This window comes from Gymnoscopelus braueri (genome assembly GCF_963280865.1).
Source record: "Gymnoscopelus braueri genome assembly, contig: SCAFFOLD_55, whole genome shotgun sequence".
Taxonomy (NCBI): domain Eukaryota; kingdom Metazoa; phylum Chordata; class Actinopteri; order Myctophiformes; family Myctophidae; genus Gymnoscopelus; species Gymnoscopelus braueri.
Genome location: NW_027660884.1, coordinates 402,521 through 420,020, shown reverse-complemented (window position 1 = coordinate 420,020; position 17,500 = coordinate 402,521). Strand labels below are relative to the sequence as shown.

The window sequence follows — 17,500 nt, the reverse complement described above, 5'->3', positions numbered from 1 at the left end:
GTGTGTGTGTGTGCGCGTGTGTGTGCGTGTGTGTGTGTGTGTTATATTAACACATCTGCATCTCTTCCCCCTCGGTCTTTCCATTAAAGATGTTCACAGTACAGTCTACAGTCCTCCCACTGACACTGTTACAAATACATCAGATCTACAAGCTCACCATGCTTAAAGCAGTGTGATGTCAGCAGTGTTCATTTTGTTGACTAAGACTAAGAGACTAATATTTAGATGTTTAGTCGACTAAGACTAAACATTTACAGATGACTAACATAACATGATAGTCTAAAACTAAATGCTGTGTAATTAAGAGACTAAAGACTAAAGGTCGTCTCAGACGGGAAGCGGCCGATGCGCCTATGTAATACATTTATCTATGTAATACATTTATCTATGTAATCCATTTATCTATGTAATCCATTTATCTATGTAATACATTTATCTATGTAATACATTTACCTATGTAATACATTTATCTATGTAATACATTTATCTATGTAATACATTTACCTATGTAATACATTTATCTATGTAATACATTTATCTATGTAATACATTTATCTATGTAATACATTTTCAATGAGAGGCCGTTATTCGGGACGCGCGAAAAAGTTGAGGCGAGCGGGCGCCGTCCCGTGAAATCCTCGCGCTCGTGTGTGCACACGCGCGCACGGGCGGCATGAGCTGTATTGTGGTGAGCCTTTGTTTTCCCCGCACCGCGCAGGAGGACCAAACAACAATGATCGTGCTGCGATCTCCGCTGATCCGAGCGGTAACGTCCGCGTCCACCGCTTCACCGCGTCGGTTACGACCTGAAGACTGGATCAGAATCTGCTGTCAAAATGAACACTGAGGATCAGAAGTTCATTCAGTGCCTCTTGAGATGTTGTAACCAGTGTGATATAACTGTAACTGTGGCTTCGTTCACACGTACACGGGTACTTTCATAAACATAGCTTTTTATTTTGGGGGGTTCGCCCGAACGCAAACGCGTTTTTGGTCCGTGTAAAGTAAACGCATCTTTTTGAAAACTCCTGCCACAGTGTAGATTTTTAAAAACACTGTTTATACATCGTCGTGTGGACGGCGTAAACGGAGTTTTTCACATTACAAGCATGCGCAGTGACCTACCTACCAATACTTTTATCATGCATTTTGAATTCTGGACTTTTAGCCTACTTGTAACAGTATTTCTATATTGCAGTATTGATACTTTTACTTAACACATTGGGTGCCAGAGGTTTATTAAAATATTATACTTTGAGTGCCAGGACTTTTTAAACATTTTGAACCTTTTTCAAGTAGTCACAAAAAAATTTCAGTGATCACCGTCCTCACGGTGATCCCCTCATTACACACATACAGGTCTCGTACAATCGGGGGGAAAAAATTTAAAACATTCGGAAATCCATTCCATAGTTGCAGCCAGTTCAAAAAAGTTAAATTAACATTGTAAAAAAAAAAAGTGCACAGGAGCCGAGATACAGGTTTTTGAAGTCATAAGTTAACCAGGAGGTGGATTGGAGTCTAAATCTTGTAGGAGTGATATTTCCTGTTGCTGTGAAGGAAAAAAAAAAAAAAAATTAAAAAAATTAAAAAAAAAAAAAAAGTAATTTTTTTTTTTTTTTTTTCAAAAACCGTATATATACGGTTTTGGCACTCAACGTTAGTATGCGCAAAACCGTATATATACGGTTTTGGCACCCAATGTGTTAAGTAAAAAAAAAGAGTACTTTTTCCACCACTGGGTTCGGGACATACAGTGAGTAGCCAACAACTACAATAATAATAATCAGTTCAGGGAAATATAATTGTTTTCTGATTTCAATGTGCTCACTGCTCAATGTATAATTTTATTGAGAAATCCAAAGAAGAGCACAGACCGGGCACTATTGTGTATATTTTAACAAATTATCATTATCTTCCTTTCAAAATTACAAAGATAAATCTTTAATCATAAGATATATTTGGCTGTTACCTCGAGACTGCACTTGCTGACCGCTGTGAATAGACAGTCTCGCGATGACAGCTGTGTTTTCACGTCTTAATGCGTTGTCAGAGAGATGTTTGTAAACGGGTCGTGTAGACGCGGAGATTTTCAAAAACTAAAACGAAATCTACGTTTATGAAAATACCCGTACGTGTGGACGAAGCCTGTGAGAGTGACGACACTAACGTTGACTCTCATTGTAACAATGCAACACAGACGTTCTCTTTCTTTCTCAATGAGGAAGTTCCAATGTTTGGAACTACAGGAGGCAACTAGCCTGACGCAACTCTCTCTCTCTATGGCTCTGGTTGTACCTAGCACAACTAGTCAGGCTCCTGTGATTGGTCAGCTTCAAGTTCATGTGAATGAGGTGAATGAACAGAGAGATTGTATCTGTGCAGATTTCACTACCTGCATACCAACTGCTTTGTGAGCTTGTAGATCAAATTTCATTCACATCACAGTGAATTGTGAGCTTGTAGATCAGATTTAATTCACATCACAGTGCATTGTGAGCTTGTAGATCAGATTTAATTCACATCACAGTGCATTGTGAGCTTGTAGATCAGATTTAATTCACATCACAGTGCAGTGTGAGCTTGTAGATCAGATTTAATTCACATCACAGTGCAGTGAGAGCTTGTAGATCAGATTTAATTCACATCACAGTGCAGTGTGAGCTTGTAGATCAGATCTCACATCAAACAGACACACTGGGTGAATTTCTCCAGAGAGAAAATGAAACAACTTTAGATTCTAATTTAATGAATGAATCATCTGAGCCTGAACCTCTCTCTGCAAATGAGTTCAACTGTGTGTGTGTGTGTGTGTGTGTGTGTGTGTGTGTGTGTGTGTGTGTGTGTGTGTGTGTGTGTGTGTGTGTGTGTGACTCATTGGAGCAGAGCTTTGCCATTAGCCGCTTGTCAGACTCATTATTAATGAAATGTTATGGAAATGTGTCTCTACGAAACATAAAGTATGAATATATAATATTTGTGGGGGGAGGGGGGGGGTGGAGGGGGGGTTATATAGGGGGCCCCCCATTAGCTGTTGAAAGGGGCCCCCAGAAAGGCCCCTGTATAGAACATTTTGTTCACCGTCTTTGGTTAGGCCTGTCACAATCTTTACTGTATCGTCTAATCGCAACTATTTTTGCATAATCCGTCATAATTGATCTACAAGCTTGTAAGCTTGTAAATCAGCTATTTCTGCAATGTTTACATGTATAGAATGATTAAATGTCATTATTTATTTTTATATATTTAAGTTATGTATTATCTAATCTCTCAAGAACAGATTCTGCTCTGCGTTTAAATCTGTCGGGGGGGTTTCATCATATCGCGTACGCACTGGCCTACAAGTGGGCGTGCCTTCAGATCAGGAAGCAGGCTGCGCTTTACCCAATCAAATGTAGTCGGCGGGATTTACGCGTCTGCCGATCCTTCCCCACTCGAAACAAACCGAAACTTATTTAACAATAGAGTCCTCAGAGCAGACAAACTCATTTAACAATAGAGTCCTCAGTCAGAGCAGACAAACTCATTTAACAATAGCGTCCTCAGAGCAGACAAACTCATTTAACAATAGAGTCCTCAGAGCAGACACTCATTTAACAATAGTGTCCTCAGAGCAGACAAACTCATTTAACAATAGAGTCCTCAGTCAGAGCAGACAAACTCATTTAACAATAGAGTCCTCAGAGCAGACACTCATTTAACAATAGTGTCCTCAGAGCAGACAAACTCATTTAATAATAGAGTCCTCAGTCAGAGCAGACAAACTCATTTAACAATAGTGTCCTCAGAGCAGACAAACTCATTTAACAATAGAGTCCTCAGTCAGAGCAGACAAACTCATTTAACAATAGAGTCCTCAGAGCAGACACTCATTTAACAATAGTGTCCTCAGAGCAGACAAACTCATTTAACAATAGAGTCCTCAGTCAGAGCAGACAAACTCATTTAACAATAGTGTCCTCAGAGCAGACAAACTCATTTAACAATAGAGTCCTCAGTCAGAGCAGACAAACTCATTTAACAATAGTGTCCTCAGAGCAGACAAACTCATTTAACAATAGTGTCCTCAGAGCAGACAAACTCATTTAACAATAGTGTCCTCAGAGCAGACAAACTCATTTAACAATAGAGTCCTCAGTCAGAGCAGACAAACTCATTTAACAATAGAGTCCTCAGAGCAGACACTCATTTAACAATAGTGTCCTCAGAGCAGACAAACTCATTTAACAATAGAGTCCTCAGTCAGAGCAGACAAACTCATTTAACAATAGAGTCCTCAGAGCAGACACTCATTTAACAATAGTGTCCTCAGAGCAGACAAACTCATTTAACAATAGAGTCCTCAGTCAGAGCAGACAAACTCATTTAACAATAGTGTCCTCAGAGCAGACAAACTCATTTAACAATAGAGTCCTCAGTCAGAGCAGACAAACTCATTTAACAATAGAGTCCTCAGAGCAGACACTCATTTAACAATAGTGTCCTCAGAGCAGACAAACTCATTTAACAATAGAGTCCTCAGTCAGAGCAGACAAACTCATTTAACAATAGTGTCCTCAGAGCAGACAAACTCATTTAACAATAGAGTCCTCAGTCAGAGCAGACAAACTCATTTAACAATAGTGTCCTCAGAGCAGACAAACTCATTTAACAATAGTGTCCTCAGAGCAGACAAACTCATTTAACAATAGTGTCCTCAGAGCAGACAGTCATTTAACAATAGAGTCCTCAGAGCAGACACTCATTTAACAATAGTGTCCTCAGAGCAGACACTCATTTAACAATAGAGTCCTCAGAGCAGACACTCATTTAACAATAGAGTCCTCAGAGCAGACACTCATTTAACAATAGTGTCCTCAGAGCAGACAAACTCATTTAACAATAGTGTCCTCAGAGCAGACACTCATTTAACAATAGAGTCCTCAGAGCAGACACTCATTTAACAATAGTGTCCTCAGAGCAGACACTCATTTAACAATAGAGTCCTCAGAGCAGACAAACTCATTTAACAATAGTGTCCTCAGAGCAGACAAACTCATTTAACAATAGTGTCCTCAGAGCAGACAAACTCATTTAACAATAGAGTCCTCAGAGCAGACAAACTCATTTAACAATAGTGTCCTCAGAGCAGACAAACTCATTTAACAATAGTGTCCTCAGAGCAGACAAACTCATTTAACAATAGTGTCCTCAGAGCAGACAAACTCATTTAACAATAGAGTCCTCAGAGCAGACAAACTCATTTAACAATAGAGTCCTCAGAGCAGACACTCATTTAACAATAGTGTCCTCAGAGCAGACAAACTCATTTAACAATAGTGTCCTCAGAGCAGACAAACTCATTTAACAATAGTGTCCTCAGAGCAGACAAACTCATTTAACAATAGTGTCCTCAGAGCAGACAAACTCATTTAACAATAGTGTCCTCAGAGCAGACACTCATTTAACAATAGAGTCCTCAGAGCAGACAAACTCATTTAACAATAGTGTCCTCAGAGCAGACAAACTCATTTAACAATAGTGTCCTCAGAGCAGACAAACTCATTTAACAATAGTGTCCTCAGAGCAGACAAACTCATTTAACAATAGTGTCCTCAGAGCAGACAAACTCATTTAACAATAGAGTCCTCAGAGCAGACAAACTCATTTAACAATAGAGTCCTCAGAGCAGACACTCATTTAACAATAGTGTCCTCAGAGCAGACAAACTCATTTAACAATAGTGTCCTCAGAGCAGACAAACTCATTTAACAATAGAGTCCTCAGAGCAGACACTCATTTAACAATAGTGTCCTCAGAGCAGACAAACTCATTTAACAATAGTGTCCTCAGAGCAGACAAACTCATTTAACAATAGTGTCCTCAGAGCAGACAAACTCATTTAACAATAGTGTCCTCAGAGCAGACAAACTCATTTAACAATAGAGTCCTCAGTCAGAGCAGACAAACTCATTTAACAATAGCGTCCTCAGAGCAGACAAACTCATTTAACAATAGTGTCCTCAGAGCAGACAAACTCATTTAACAATAGTGTCCTCAGAGCAGACAAACTCATTTAACAATAGAGTCCTCAGTCAGAGCAGACAAACTCATTTAACAATAGTGTCCTCAGAGCAGACAAACTCATTTAACAATAGTGTCCTCAGAGCAGACAAACTCATTTAACAATAGTGTCCTCAGAGCAGACAAACTCATTTAACAATAGAGTCCTCAGAGCAGACAAACTCATTTAACAATAGTGTCCTCAGAGCAGACAAACTCATTTAACAATAGTGTCCTCAGAGCAGACAAACTCATTTAACAATAGTGTCCTCAGAGCAGACAAACTCATTTAACAATAGAGTCCTCAGAGCAGACACTCATTTAACAATAGTGTCCTCAGAGCAGACAAACTCATTTAACAATAGTGTCCTCAGAGCAGACAAACTCATTTAACAATAGTGTCCTCAGAGCAGACAAACTCATTTAACAATAGAGTCCTCAGAGCAGACAAACTCATTTAACAATAGTGTCCTCAGAGCAGACAAACTCATTTAACAATAGTGTCCTCAGAGCAGACAAACTCATTTAACAATAGTGTCCTCAGAGCAGACAAACTCATTTAACAATAGAGTCCTCAGAGCAGACACTCATTTAACAATAGTGTCCTCAGAGCAGACAAACTCATTTAACAATAGTGTCCTCAGAGCAGACAAACTCATTTAACAATAGAGTCCTCAGAGCAGACAAACTCATTTAACAATAGTGTCCTCAGAGCAGACAAAACCACAGAAAGATATTCACATTTTAACTTGAGTCCACTTCCTCCCAGAGCCAAGTGAGATAGTCAAAAACAGCAGAGGGCGCTGTTTTTCCTTTTCATTTGGCGATGGGTTCCCAGATTGTGTATTATCTGCTCTGTGCAATTGTTGATGATGAAGCATCAAAGGCAAAAGATTTGTTTTTATTCGTGTGTTTAATGCAAAAACACAATTATTTGAGTGACAATTAATCGTCAACTTAAACGTAATGGTGACAGCCCTAGCTTTGGTGCAACAGATACACAGCCCATTCATTCAGCCCACAGGGATTAATTACGGTGCAACAGATACACAGCCCATTCATTCAGCCCACAGGGATTAATGACGGTGCAACAGATACACAGCCCATTCATTCATCACACAGGGATTAATTGCGGTGCAACAGATACACAGCCCATTCATTCATCACACAGGGATTAATTGCGGTGCAACAGATACACAGCCCATTCATTCAGCCCACAGAGATTAATTACGGTGCAACAGATACACAGCCCATTCATTCAGCCCACAGGGATTAATTACGGTGCAACAGATACACAGCCCATTCATTCAGCCCACAGGGATTAATTACGGTGCAACAGATACACAGCCCATTCATTCAGCCCACAGGGATTAATTACGGTGCAACAGATACACAGCCCATTCATTCAGCCCACAGGGATTAATTACGGTGCAACAGATACACAGCCCATTCATTCAGCCCACAGGGATTAATTGCGGTGCAACAGATACACAGCCCATTCATTCAGCCCACAGGGATTAATTGCGGTGCAACAGATACACAGCCCATTCATTCAGCCCACAGGGATTAATTACGGTGCAACAGATACACAGCCCATTCATTCAGCCCACAGGGATTAATTACGGTGCAACAGATACACAGCCCATTCATTCAGCCCACAGGGATTAATTGCGGTGCAACAGATACACAGCCCATTCATTCAGCCCACAGGGATTAATTGCGGTGCAACAGATACACAGCCCATTCATTCAGCCCACAGGGATTAACATAAATATGTAAATGAATGATTTGAAGCCGAACAGGCTGCTGGTGAATCAGGGTCTCTAACATCACACGTAGATCTACATCAATGGCAATGAATGTGTTAATAAAACATGTTTTTAAATAAGAGATGATACAAACATGCTGTAGACTCATTACTTATTAAAGTAGAACATATGAAATATGACTCACGCACACACACACACACACACACACACACACACACACACACACACACACACACACTATTGTATTTGGATCTGCACAAAAGGCTAGATGGATCCAGACACTGATCAGAAGAGTATTATACGGCCAAACCAAATACAACTGCTGCACATGTTGACACATTGATGACATACTACTATATACAGACATGTGACACATTTCCCTACAGAAGGATAAATGAAACATGGTCTCCAGATAGACAGCCTATGATAGCTGAGACAACAGTATTTTGTTTATTTGGCCAACTCTTTTACAATCCTCCTAATGTCCTGATGTCCTAATGTCATGATGTCTTGATGTCTTGATGTCTTGATGTCTTGATGTCTTGATGTCTTGATGTCTTGATGTCTTGATGTCTTGATGTCTTGATGTCATGATGTCATGATGTCATGATGTCATGATGTCATGACGTCATGACGTCTTGACGTCTTGACGTCTTGACGTCTTGACGTCTTGACGTCTTGACGTCTTGACGTCTTGACGTCTTGACGTCATAATGTCATAATGTCATAATGTCATGACGTCATGACGTCATGACATGACGTCTTAATGTCTTAATGTCTTAATGTCTTAATGTCTTAATGTCATAATGTCTTAATGTCATGATGTCTTAATGTCATGATGTCTTAATGTCATGATGTCTTAATGTCATAATGTCAGGCCACGGAGCACAAGCACTATAGAGCACCCAAGTCTGACGTCATTTACTCATCCTACCTGGGTCGTGTTTTTTTTCTCCCACTCTGAATCCCCATAGACGTGTTTAATATCGAGTCAAATAAGAACTGTGCTCCACAAATAAACTAATGATCCCAGTGGTTTGACTCTTATGGATATGAACCATCAACTGACGGTGAGAAAACGATAATGTTACTTCACCAAATTAGTTACATTTTTGCCAGAAACGGACTGTATGAAATATGAGTGACTGACTATCATAAACCATCTCTCTCTCTCTCTCTCTCTCTCTCTCTCTCTCTCTCTCTCTCTAAGATGACCCAATGTTATTCTATATAGATAAATCACTTCTACGACCCAGGGGATGAACGAGTGACGTCAGGACTTCTGTAAATTGACAGTTATATCCTCAGACTCCCCAACACAAGGACAATAAGTTGACGGTTATATCCTCAGACTCCCCAACACAAGGACAATAAGTTGACGGTTATATCCTCAGACTCCCCAACACAAGGACAATAAGTTGACGGTTATATCCTCAGACTCCCTAACACAAGGATAATAAGGCCATAATACGTTCCACCAAAGGCTGATATTTCGGATGTAAAACAAGTGTCCATATACAAATCTAATGGGCAGCCTACAGTATGTCAAAGATAATCTCTCAAGAACAGATCCATCGCTGCACTTGGATCTGTCGGTAGCCGTGTTGACAACCCGTGCACATTGGTGTGGCGTGGGCGTGCCTTCAGATCAGGAAGCAGGCCGCGCTTTACCCAATCAAATGTAGTGGGCGGGATTTACATGTGTGCTGCTCAATTCCCACTGAAAACCAACCCAAACTCATTTAACAATAGCGTCCTCGGAGCAGACAAAACCACAGAAAGTTAGTAACATTTTAACTTGCTCTTTCATCATAGAAACAAGTGGGCTTATAACCACAACCATCCATGTTCTCTGGGAGAAATGGTGTTCGTGGGAATGAAAAACCACCGGAAGAGAAAAGCTGAAGGCAGACCAAAACCCCGGTTTCCCTGAGCACGGTCATCCGTTCAGCTCCGTCCAGAGCCAAATGAATAAGTAAAAAACAGCAGAGGGCGGAGTTTTTCCTTTTTATTTGATGATGTTTTTTTCTAATTTCATCTAATAACTCATTATCTGGGGTATTTGGAATATGTTGCAGTGAATTGACATGTGTGTCATTGTGATCAAAAGTTTTACAAGGCTGTGTTTGTACATTTCTGTTGTCCTTTCCTGTACTTCTCTGATCTTGATCTTGAGACCAGATCTCACTCACACACGCACGCACACACACACACACACACGCGCGTGCACATGCATGCGCACGTGCACACGCACACGCACACAGAGAGAGGCTGAATGATATTGGGGGGACAATGACACAGCAATATATTCCTGCGATATAAAAAAGCAGTAGTTATGTAATGAGAGCATATATATATATATATATATATATATATATATATATATATATATATATATATATATATATATATATATGTCTAACTCCATTTGGAAACAAAATGAATCATTGTAACAATGATTTTAGAGCTATAGGGGCAAAGGATCTGTAAGTGATCTGTTAAAGAGTTAAAGCAATCTAATCTAATCTAATCCTGGACTTTAGTTGTGCTTTCATCACCATTATTCCACAGACTTTAGTGAACAAACGCATCTGTCTTTTTACATTTAGTTGGCTATTTAAAAATGGCAGATATACAAGCTCATAGCTCTGTGCAGCGCTATGAGCTTGTAGATCTGATCTATGAGCTTGTAGATCTGCAATGTCTTTTTTTTGTATCGTGAAAATGTGTGCAAATCTTTGAATATGTATTTTAAAGAGAACATTTTTAACTCAAAGCTTTGCTTCTGGGGGGTCCCTGGAACAACATATGGGGGTCCGCGGCCAAATAAATTATGGGGGTCCTTGACATGAAAAGGTTTAAGAATCAGTGATATTATAGCAACATAAGTTTAAAAAAAATTACTCTGAAGGTCCTTACACACCGGGGCGAATTCTTGATGCGAATAAATACGATTTTTTTAAAAACCTTATAAAGTCAATGCAAGCGTCCACATCAGTTTCGCGAAGCGAAAAAGCGTCTTTTAATTATTCGGAACGAGTCCAAATTTTGCGTATATTCGCATATTCGCCGGTGTGTAAGGACCTTTAGGATTTAGAAGACATTTGTAGAATCCCCCAGGAGCAAAGATTTGAGTTACAAATATTCACTTTAACTCATTCAGTGCCAGACTTATGTCTGTCTGTGTTGTCCCAGTGCCAGAGAGTTTTCTATTTATCTTAGATTTTCAAGTATTCACAGACTATTTATCTCCAGTATGACCGATCCCCTGATGGGTGCTAATCACTGAGGGTTGCACTGTGTGGTTTCACAAATGTCAACGAGGTCATCGCGACCTCGTTGACATTAATTGTCTGTCTTTTGAAAATAACATGTCTGGGCCTTTAAATACCATCCATCTCACCATGTTAATACAGTATTTAGATATAGTATAAAAACACAGATCTCACCATGTTAATACAGTATTTAGATATAGTATAAAAACACAGATCTCACCATGTTAATACAGTATTTAGATATAGTATAAAACACAGATCTCACCATGTTAATACAGTATTTAGATATAGTATCAAAACACAGATCTCACCATGTTAATACAGTATTTAGATATAGTATAAAACACAGATCTCACCATGTTAATACAGTATTTAGATATAGTATAAAAACACAGATCTCACCATGTTAATACAGTATTTAGATATAGTATAAAAACACAGATCTCACCATGTTAATACAGTATTTAGATATAGTATAAAAACACAGATCTCACCATGTTAATACAGTATTTAGATATAGTATATAAACACAGATCTCAACATGTTAATACACTATTTAGATATAGTATATAAACACAGATCTCACCATGTTAATACAGTATTTAGATATAGTATAAAAACACAGATCTCACCATGTTAATACAGTATTTAGATATAGTATCAAAACACAGATCTCACCATGTTAATACACTATTTAGATATAGTATAAAAACACAGATCTCACCATGTTAATACAGTATTTAGATATAGTATATAAACACAGATCTCACCATGTTAATACAGTATTTAGATATAGTATATAAACACAGATCTCACCATGTTAATACAGTATTTAGATATAGTATAAAAACACAGATTTCACCATGTTAATACAGTATTTAGATATAGTATCAAAACACAGATCTCACCATGTTAATACACTATTTAGATATAGTATCAAAACACAGATCTCACCATGTTAATACACTATTTAGATATAGTATCAAAACACAGATCTCACCATGTTAATACACTATTTAGATATAGTATAAAAACACAGATCTCACCATGTTAATACAGTATTTAGATATAGTATAAAAACACAGATCTCACCATGTTAATACACTATTTAGATATAGTATAAAAACACAGATCTCACCATGTTAATACACTATTTAGATATAGTATAAAAACACAGATCTATAGTATAAAAACACAGATCTCACCATGTTAAAGTCCAGGTTCTTCTCCACCCAGTCTGTTGCTACATCAAAGTCTTCATACATCTCCATGATGTAGAGAGTGTCTAGAGCGTCTACGATGGTAGCTCCCTGTATGCTGCCTGTTAACACACAAACACATATGGACATGCACACGCACACATTAGTGTCTACGATGGTAGCTCCCTGTATGCTGCCTGTTAAAACATAAACACATATGGACATGCACACGCACACATTAGTGTCTACGATGGTCGCTCCCTGTATGCTGCCTGTTAACACATAGACACATATGGACATGCACACGCACACAAAGGGGAGGGGGGGGATCCCAGTTCAAATGTGATTATTTTGGGGGCGATGGGGGGGGGGGGGGGGGGTGATGGGGTCTTTGTATAAAAAGAGCCGCTGACACAGAGAAACAAAACATAACTGCTGTCTTCATATCACTGTAAGTAGGATATTCAATATGAATTAATAATATTAATGCCAGATTTAGCGCCTATCTCTATGAACGCACCTGTGACTGATATACGCTGAGTCAAGGTGTAGCTTATAGTGTGTTTTTAATCACCATAATCAGCCAATAAGAATGAAGGATTTGGGACTATCCGTTTTAGAAGATTAAATAATCACTGGGAATAATCAGGCTCCAGGTGATGAGTCATGTACACACGCCCATATTAGGACAATGACACAAATCTGTCTCAACAATGTACATGTAGCAGTTAATGAGATTATGTTAATGCAATTATGTTAATGACATCATGTTAATGGGATTATGCTAATGAGCTTGTGTGACAGTGATTAAGACCGTATTTCCATGATTAAGATCAGTTGTTTACATTGATATAATTAACTCATTGACTGCCATGGACGAGTTAACTCGTGGAATTCTGCCAGTTTGGACCAGTTCACTTCCTGGTTAACTTATTACTTAACACATTCGGTGCCAAAACCGTAAAAAAACCGTATTTTTTTCACAAGGGGAGGGGCTAGCGCAGCTCTGGAATCACCCACGGTGATTCTGAGAAGGAAGGGACAGATGGATCACCGTGCCAAAAAACATGGCTCCCCGTCCGCTTCCGTTCCGTTCTATCTCCTTGATAAAAACCTCTGTAGCTCCGAAACTTTTTCCGGTGGGGAAAACAAGTCATTTTGGATGCACGATCGCTCCCATTGTGACTCGCGTGAGAGATGTTATCGTTCCAGGCGTTAGCCAGGACCATCGTGCACCGTGCATGCATGCATTGTTTTTCATGGATTGCTCGTCGTGGAGTCTACAGCTTTAAACAGCACAGTCTACAGCTTTAAACAGCACAACGGTGAGATTTCTGGCACAGAACGTAATCTGTCATTATAAAATTCTGGCACCGAATGTGTTAAAAATCCTGTATCTCGGCTCCCGTGTCGTTTTATTTTTTTGTGATGTTTTTTGGCCAAAACATGCTATTTTTAACGGCGTATAAGGAGCGAACGGGAGAGTGAAACCCTCAGTGATTAGCAACCATCAGGGGATGGATCATACTGGAGATACATATTCTGTGACTACTTGAAAAGGAAAGAAAATAGAAACATTGCGGTCAGTCTGGGCCTTACTTAGTTGTATATACTGTGGCAGTTAAAGAGTTAATCTTTGTATGGTCTACATCAGGGGTACTCAACAACAAATCTTGAAGGTCCACAAATACGTTTTTGAATAAGGCTTTTCGCGGATTTCGGCGGATTCGGGTACTTTTCCCCCCGTTTTTTGTTACTTTATTTCGGTTTTAGGGTCAATTGTGACTCGCGATCGCGGTAACTCGCAGATTAATAGCCTAGAAATAATTTATTGGGGTATTTTATTTATTATTTTTATTTTTTATTATAATTTTCACTGAACCACTGAGTCACTGAGCCACTGAGTCACTGAGACACTGAACTACTGAGTCACTGAGCCACTGAACCACTGAGCCACTGAGCCACTGAACCACTGAACCACTGAGTCACTGAACCACTGAGCCACTGAACCACTGAGTCACTGAACCACTGAGCCACTGAACCACTGAGCCACTGAACCACTGAGTCACTGAACCACTGAGCCACGGAACCCACTTTTTTACCTTGTAAACCTGTGATGTGACAATAAAACTGATTCTGATTCTGATTCATATTCTGAACCACTGAGCCACTGAGTCACGGAACCACTGAGTCACTGAGTCACAGAACCACTGAGTCACTGAGTCACAGAACCACTGAGTCACTGAGTCAAGGAACCACTGAGTCACTGAGTCACGGAACCACTGAGTCACTGAGTCACGGAACCACTGAGTCACGGAACCACAGAACCACTGAGCCACTGAGTCACGGAACCACTGAGTCACTGAGTCACGGAACCACTGAGTCACGGAACCACAGAACCACTGAGCCACTGAGTCACGGAACCACTGAGTCACTGAGTCACGGAACCACAGAACCACTGAGTCACTGAGCCACGGAACCACTGAGTCACTGAGTCAAGGAACCACTGAGTCACTGAGTCACGGAACCACTGAGTCACGGAACCACAGAACCACTGAGCCACGGAACCACTGAGTCACTGAGTCACGGAACCACTGAGTCACTGAGTCACGGAACCACTGAGTCACGGAACCACAGAACCACTGAGCCACTGAGTCACGGAACCACTGAGTCACTGAGTCACGGAACCACTGAGTCACTGAGTCACGGAACCACTGAGTCACGGAACCACAGAACCACTGAGCCACTGAGTCACGGAACCACTGAGTCACTGAGTCACGGAACCACAGAACCACTGAGCCACTGAGTCACGGAACCACTGAGTCACTGAGTCACGGAACCACTGAGTCACGGAACCACAGAACCACTGAGCCACTGAGTCACGGAACCACTGAGTCACTGAGTCACTGAATCACTGAGTCACGGAACCACTGAGTCACGGAACCACTGAGTCACTGAGTCACGGAACCACTGAACCACTGAGTCACTGAGTCACGGAACCACTGAGTCACTGAGCCACGGAACCACTGAGTCACGGAACCACAGAACCACTGAGCCACTGAGTCACTGAACCACTGAGTCACTGAGTCACGGAACCACTGAACCACTGAGTCACTGAGTCACTGAGTCACGGAACCACTGAGTCACTGAGTCACGGAACCACTGAGTCACGGAACCATGGAACCACTGAACCACTGAGTCACGGAACCACTGAGTCACGGAACCACGGAACCACTGAGTCACTGAGTCACAGAACCACTGAGTCACTGAGTCACGGAACCACTGAGTCACGGAACCACAGAACCACTGAGTCACGGAACCACAGAACCACTGAGCCACTGAGTCACGGAACCACTGAGTCACTGAGTCACGGAACCACTGAGTCACTGAGTCACAGAACCACTGAGTCACTGAGTCACAGAACCACTGAGTCACTGAGTCACGGAACCACTGAGTCACGGAACCACAGAACCACTGAGCCACTGAGTCACGGAACCACTGAGTCACTGAGTCACGGAACCACAGAACCACTGAGTCACTGAGTCACGGAACCACTGAGTCACGGAACCACAGAACCACTGAGCCACTGAGTCACGGAACCACTGAGTCACTGAGTCACGGAACCACTGAGTCACTGAGCCACGGAACCACTGAGTCACGGAACCACAGAACCACTGAGCCACTGAGTCACTGAACCACTGAGTCACTGAGTCACGGAACCACTGAGTCACTGAGTCACGAACCACTGAGTCACGGAACCATGGAACCACTGAGCCACTGAGTCACGGAACCACTGAGTCACTGAACCACTGAGTCACGGAACCACTGAGTCACGGAACCACGGAACCACTGAGTCACTGAGTCACAGAACCACTGAGTCACTGAGTCACGGAACCACTGAGTCACGGAACCACAGAACCACTGAGTCACGGAACCACAGAACCACTGAGCCACTGAGCCACTGAGTCACGGAACCACTGAGTCACTGAGTCACGGAACCACTGAGTCACTGAGCCACTGAGTCACGGAACCACTGAGTCACTGAGTCACAGAACCACTGAGTCACTGAGTCACGGAACCACTGAGTCACGGAACCACAGAACCACTGAGCCACTGAGTCACGGAACCACTGAGTCACTGAGTCACAGAACCACTGAGCCACTGAGTCACGGAACCACTGAGTCACTGAGTCACGGAACCACTGAGTCACTGAGTCACTGAGTCACGGAACCACTGAGTCACAGAACCACAGAACCACTGAGTCACTGAGCCACGGAACCACTGAGTCACTGAGTCAAGGAACCACTGAGTCACTGAGTCACGGAACCACTGAGTCACGGAACCACAGAACCACTGAGCCACTGAGTCACGGAACCACTGAGTCACTGAGTCACGGAACCACTGAGTCACTGAGTCACGGAACCACTGAGTCACGGAACCACAGAACCACTGAGCCACTGAGTCACGGAACCACTGAGTCACTGAGTCACGGAACCACTGAGTCACTGAGTCACGGAACCACTGAGTCACGGAACCACAGAACCACTGAGCCACTGAGTCACGGAACCACTGAGTCACTGAGTCACGGAACCACAGAACCACTGAGCCACTGAGTCACGGAACCACTGAATCACTGAGTCACGGAACCACTGAGTCACGGAACCACTGAGTCACTGAGTCACGGAACCACTGAACCACTGAGTCACTGAGTCACGGAACCACTGAGTCACTGAGCCACGGAACCACTGAGTCACGGAACCACAGAACCACTGAGCCACTGAGTCACTGAACCACTGAGTCACTGAGTCACGGAACCACTGAACCACTGAGTCACTGAGTCACTGAGTCACGGAACCACTGAGTCACTGAGTCACGGAACCACTGAGTCACGGAACCATGGAACCACTGAACCACTGAGTCACGGAACCACTGAGTCACGGAACCACGGAACCACTGAGTCACTGAGTCACAGAACCACTGAGTCACTGAGTCACGGAACCACTGAGTCACGGAACCACAGAACCACTGAGTCACGGAACCACAGAACCACTGAGCCACTGAGTCACGGAACCACTGAGTCACTGAGTCACGGAACCACTGAGTCACTGAGTCACAGAACCACTGAGTCACTGAGTCACAGAACCACTGAGTCACTGAGTCACGGAACCACTGAGTCACGGAACCACAGAACCACTGAGCCACTGAGTCACGGAAC

General features: G+C 41.9%; 1 protein-coding gene across 1 annotated transcript in view; it reads right to left on the bottom strand.

Moving 5' to 3' along the window:
• Window positions 1–12,402, bottom strand: part of LOC308081094 (mannosyl-oligosaccharide 1,2-alpha-mannosidase IA-like) — a 63,858-nt gene extending 51,456 nt beyond the window's left edge. Inside the window, exon 1 of the mRNA XM_080457491.1 lies at window positions 12,292–12,402. Within this exon, the coding sequence (XP_080313617.1) occupies window positions 12,292–12,357 (66 nt within the window). The 5' untranslated portion in view covers window positions 12,358–12,402. The remainder of the gene's footprint in view (window positions 1–12,291) is intronic.
• Between the last annotated feature and the right edge of the window lie 5,098 nt (window positions 12,403–17,500).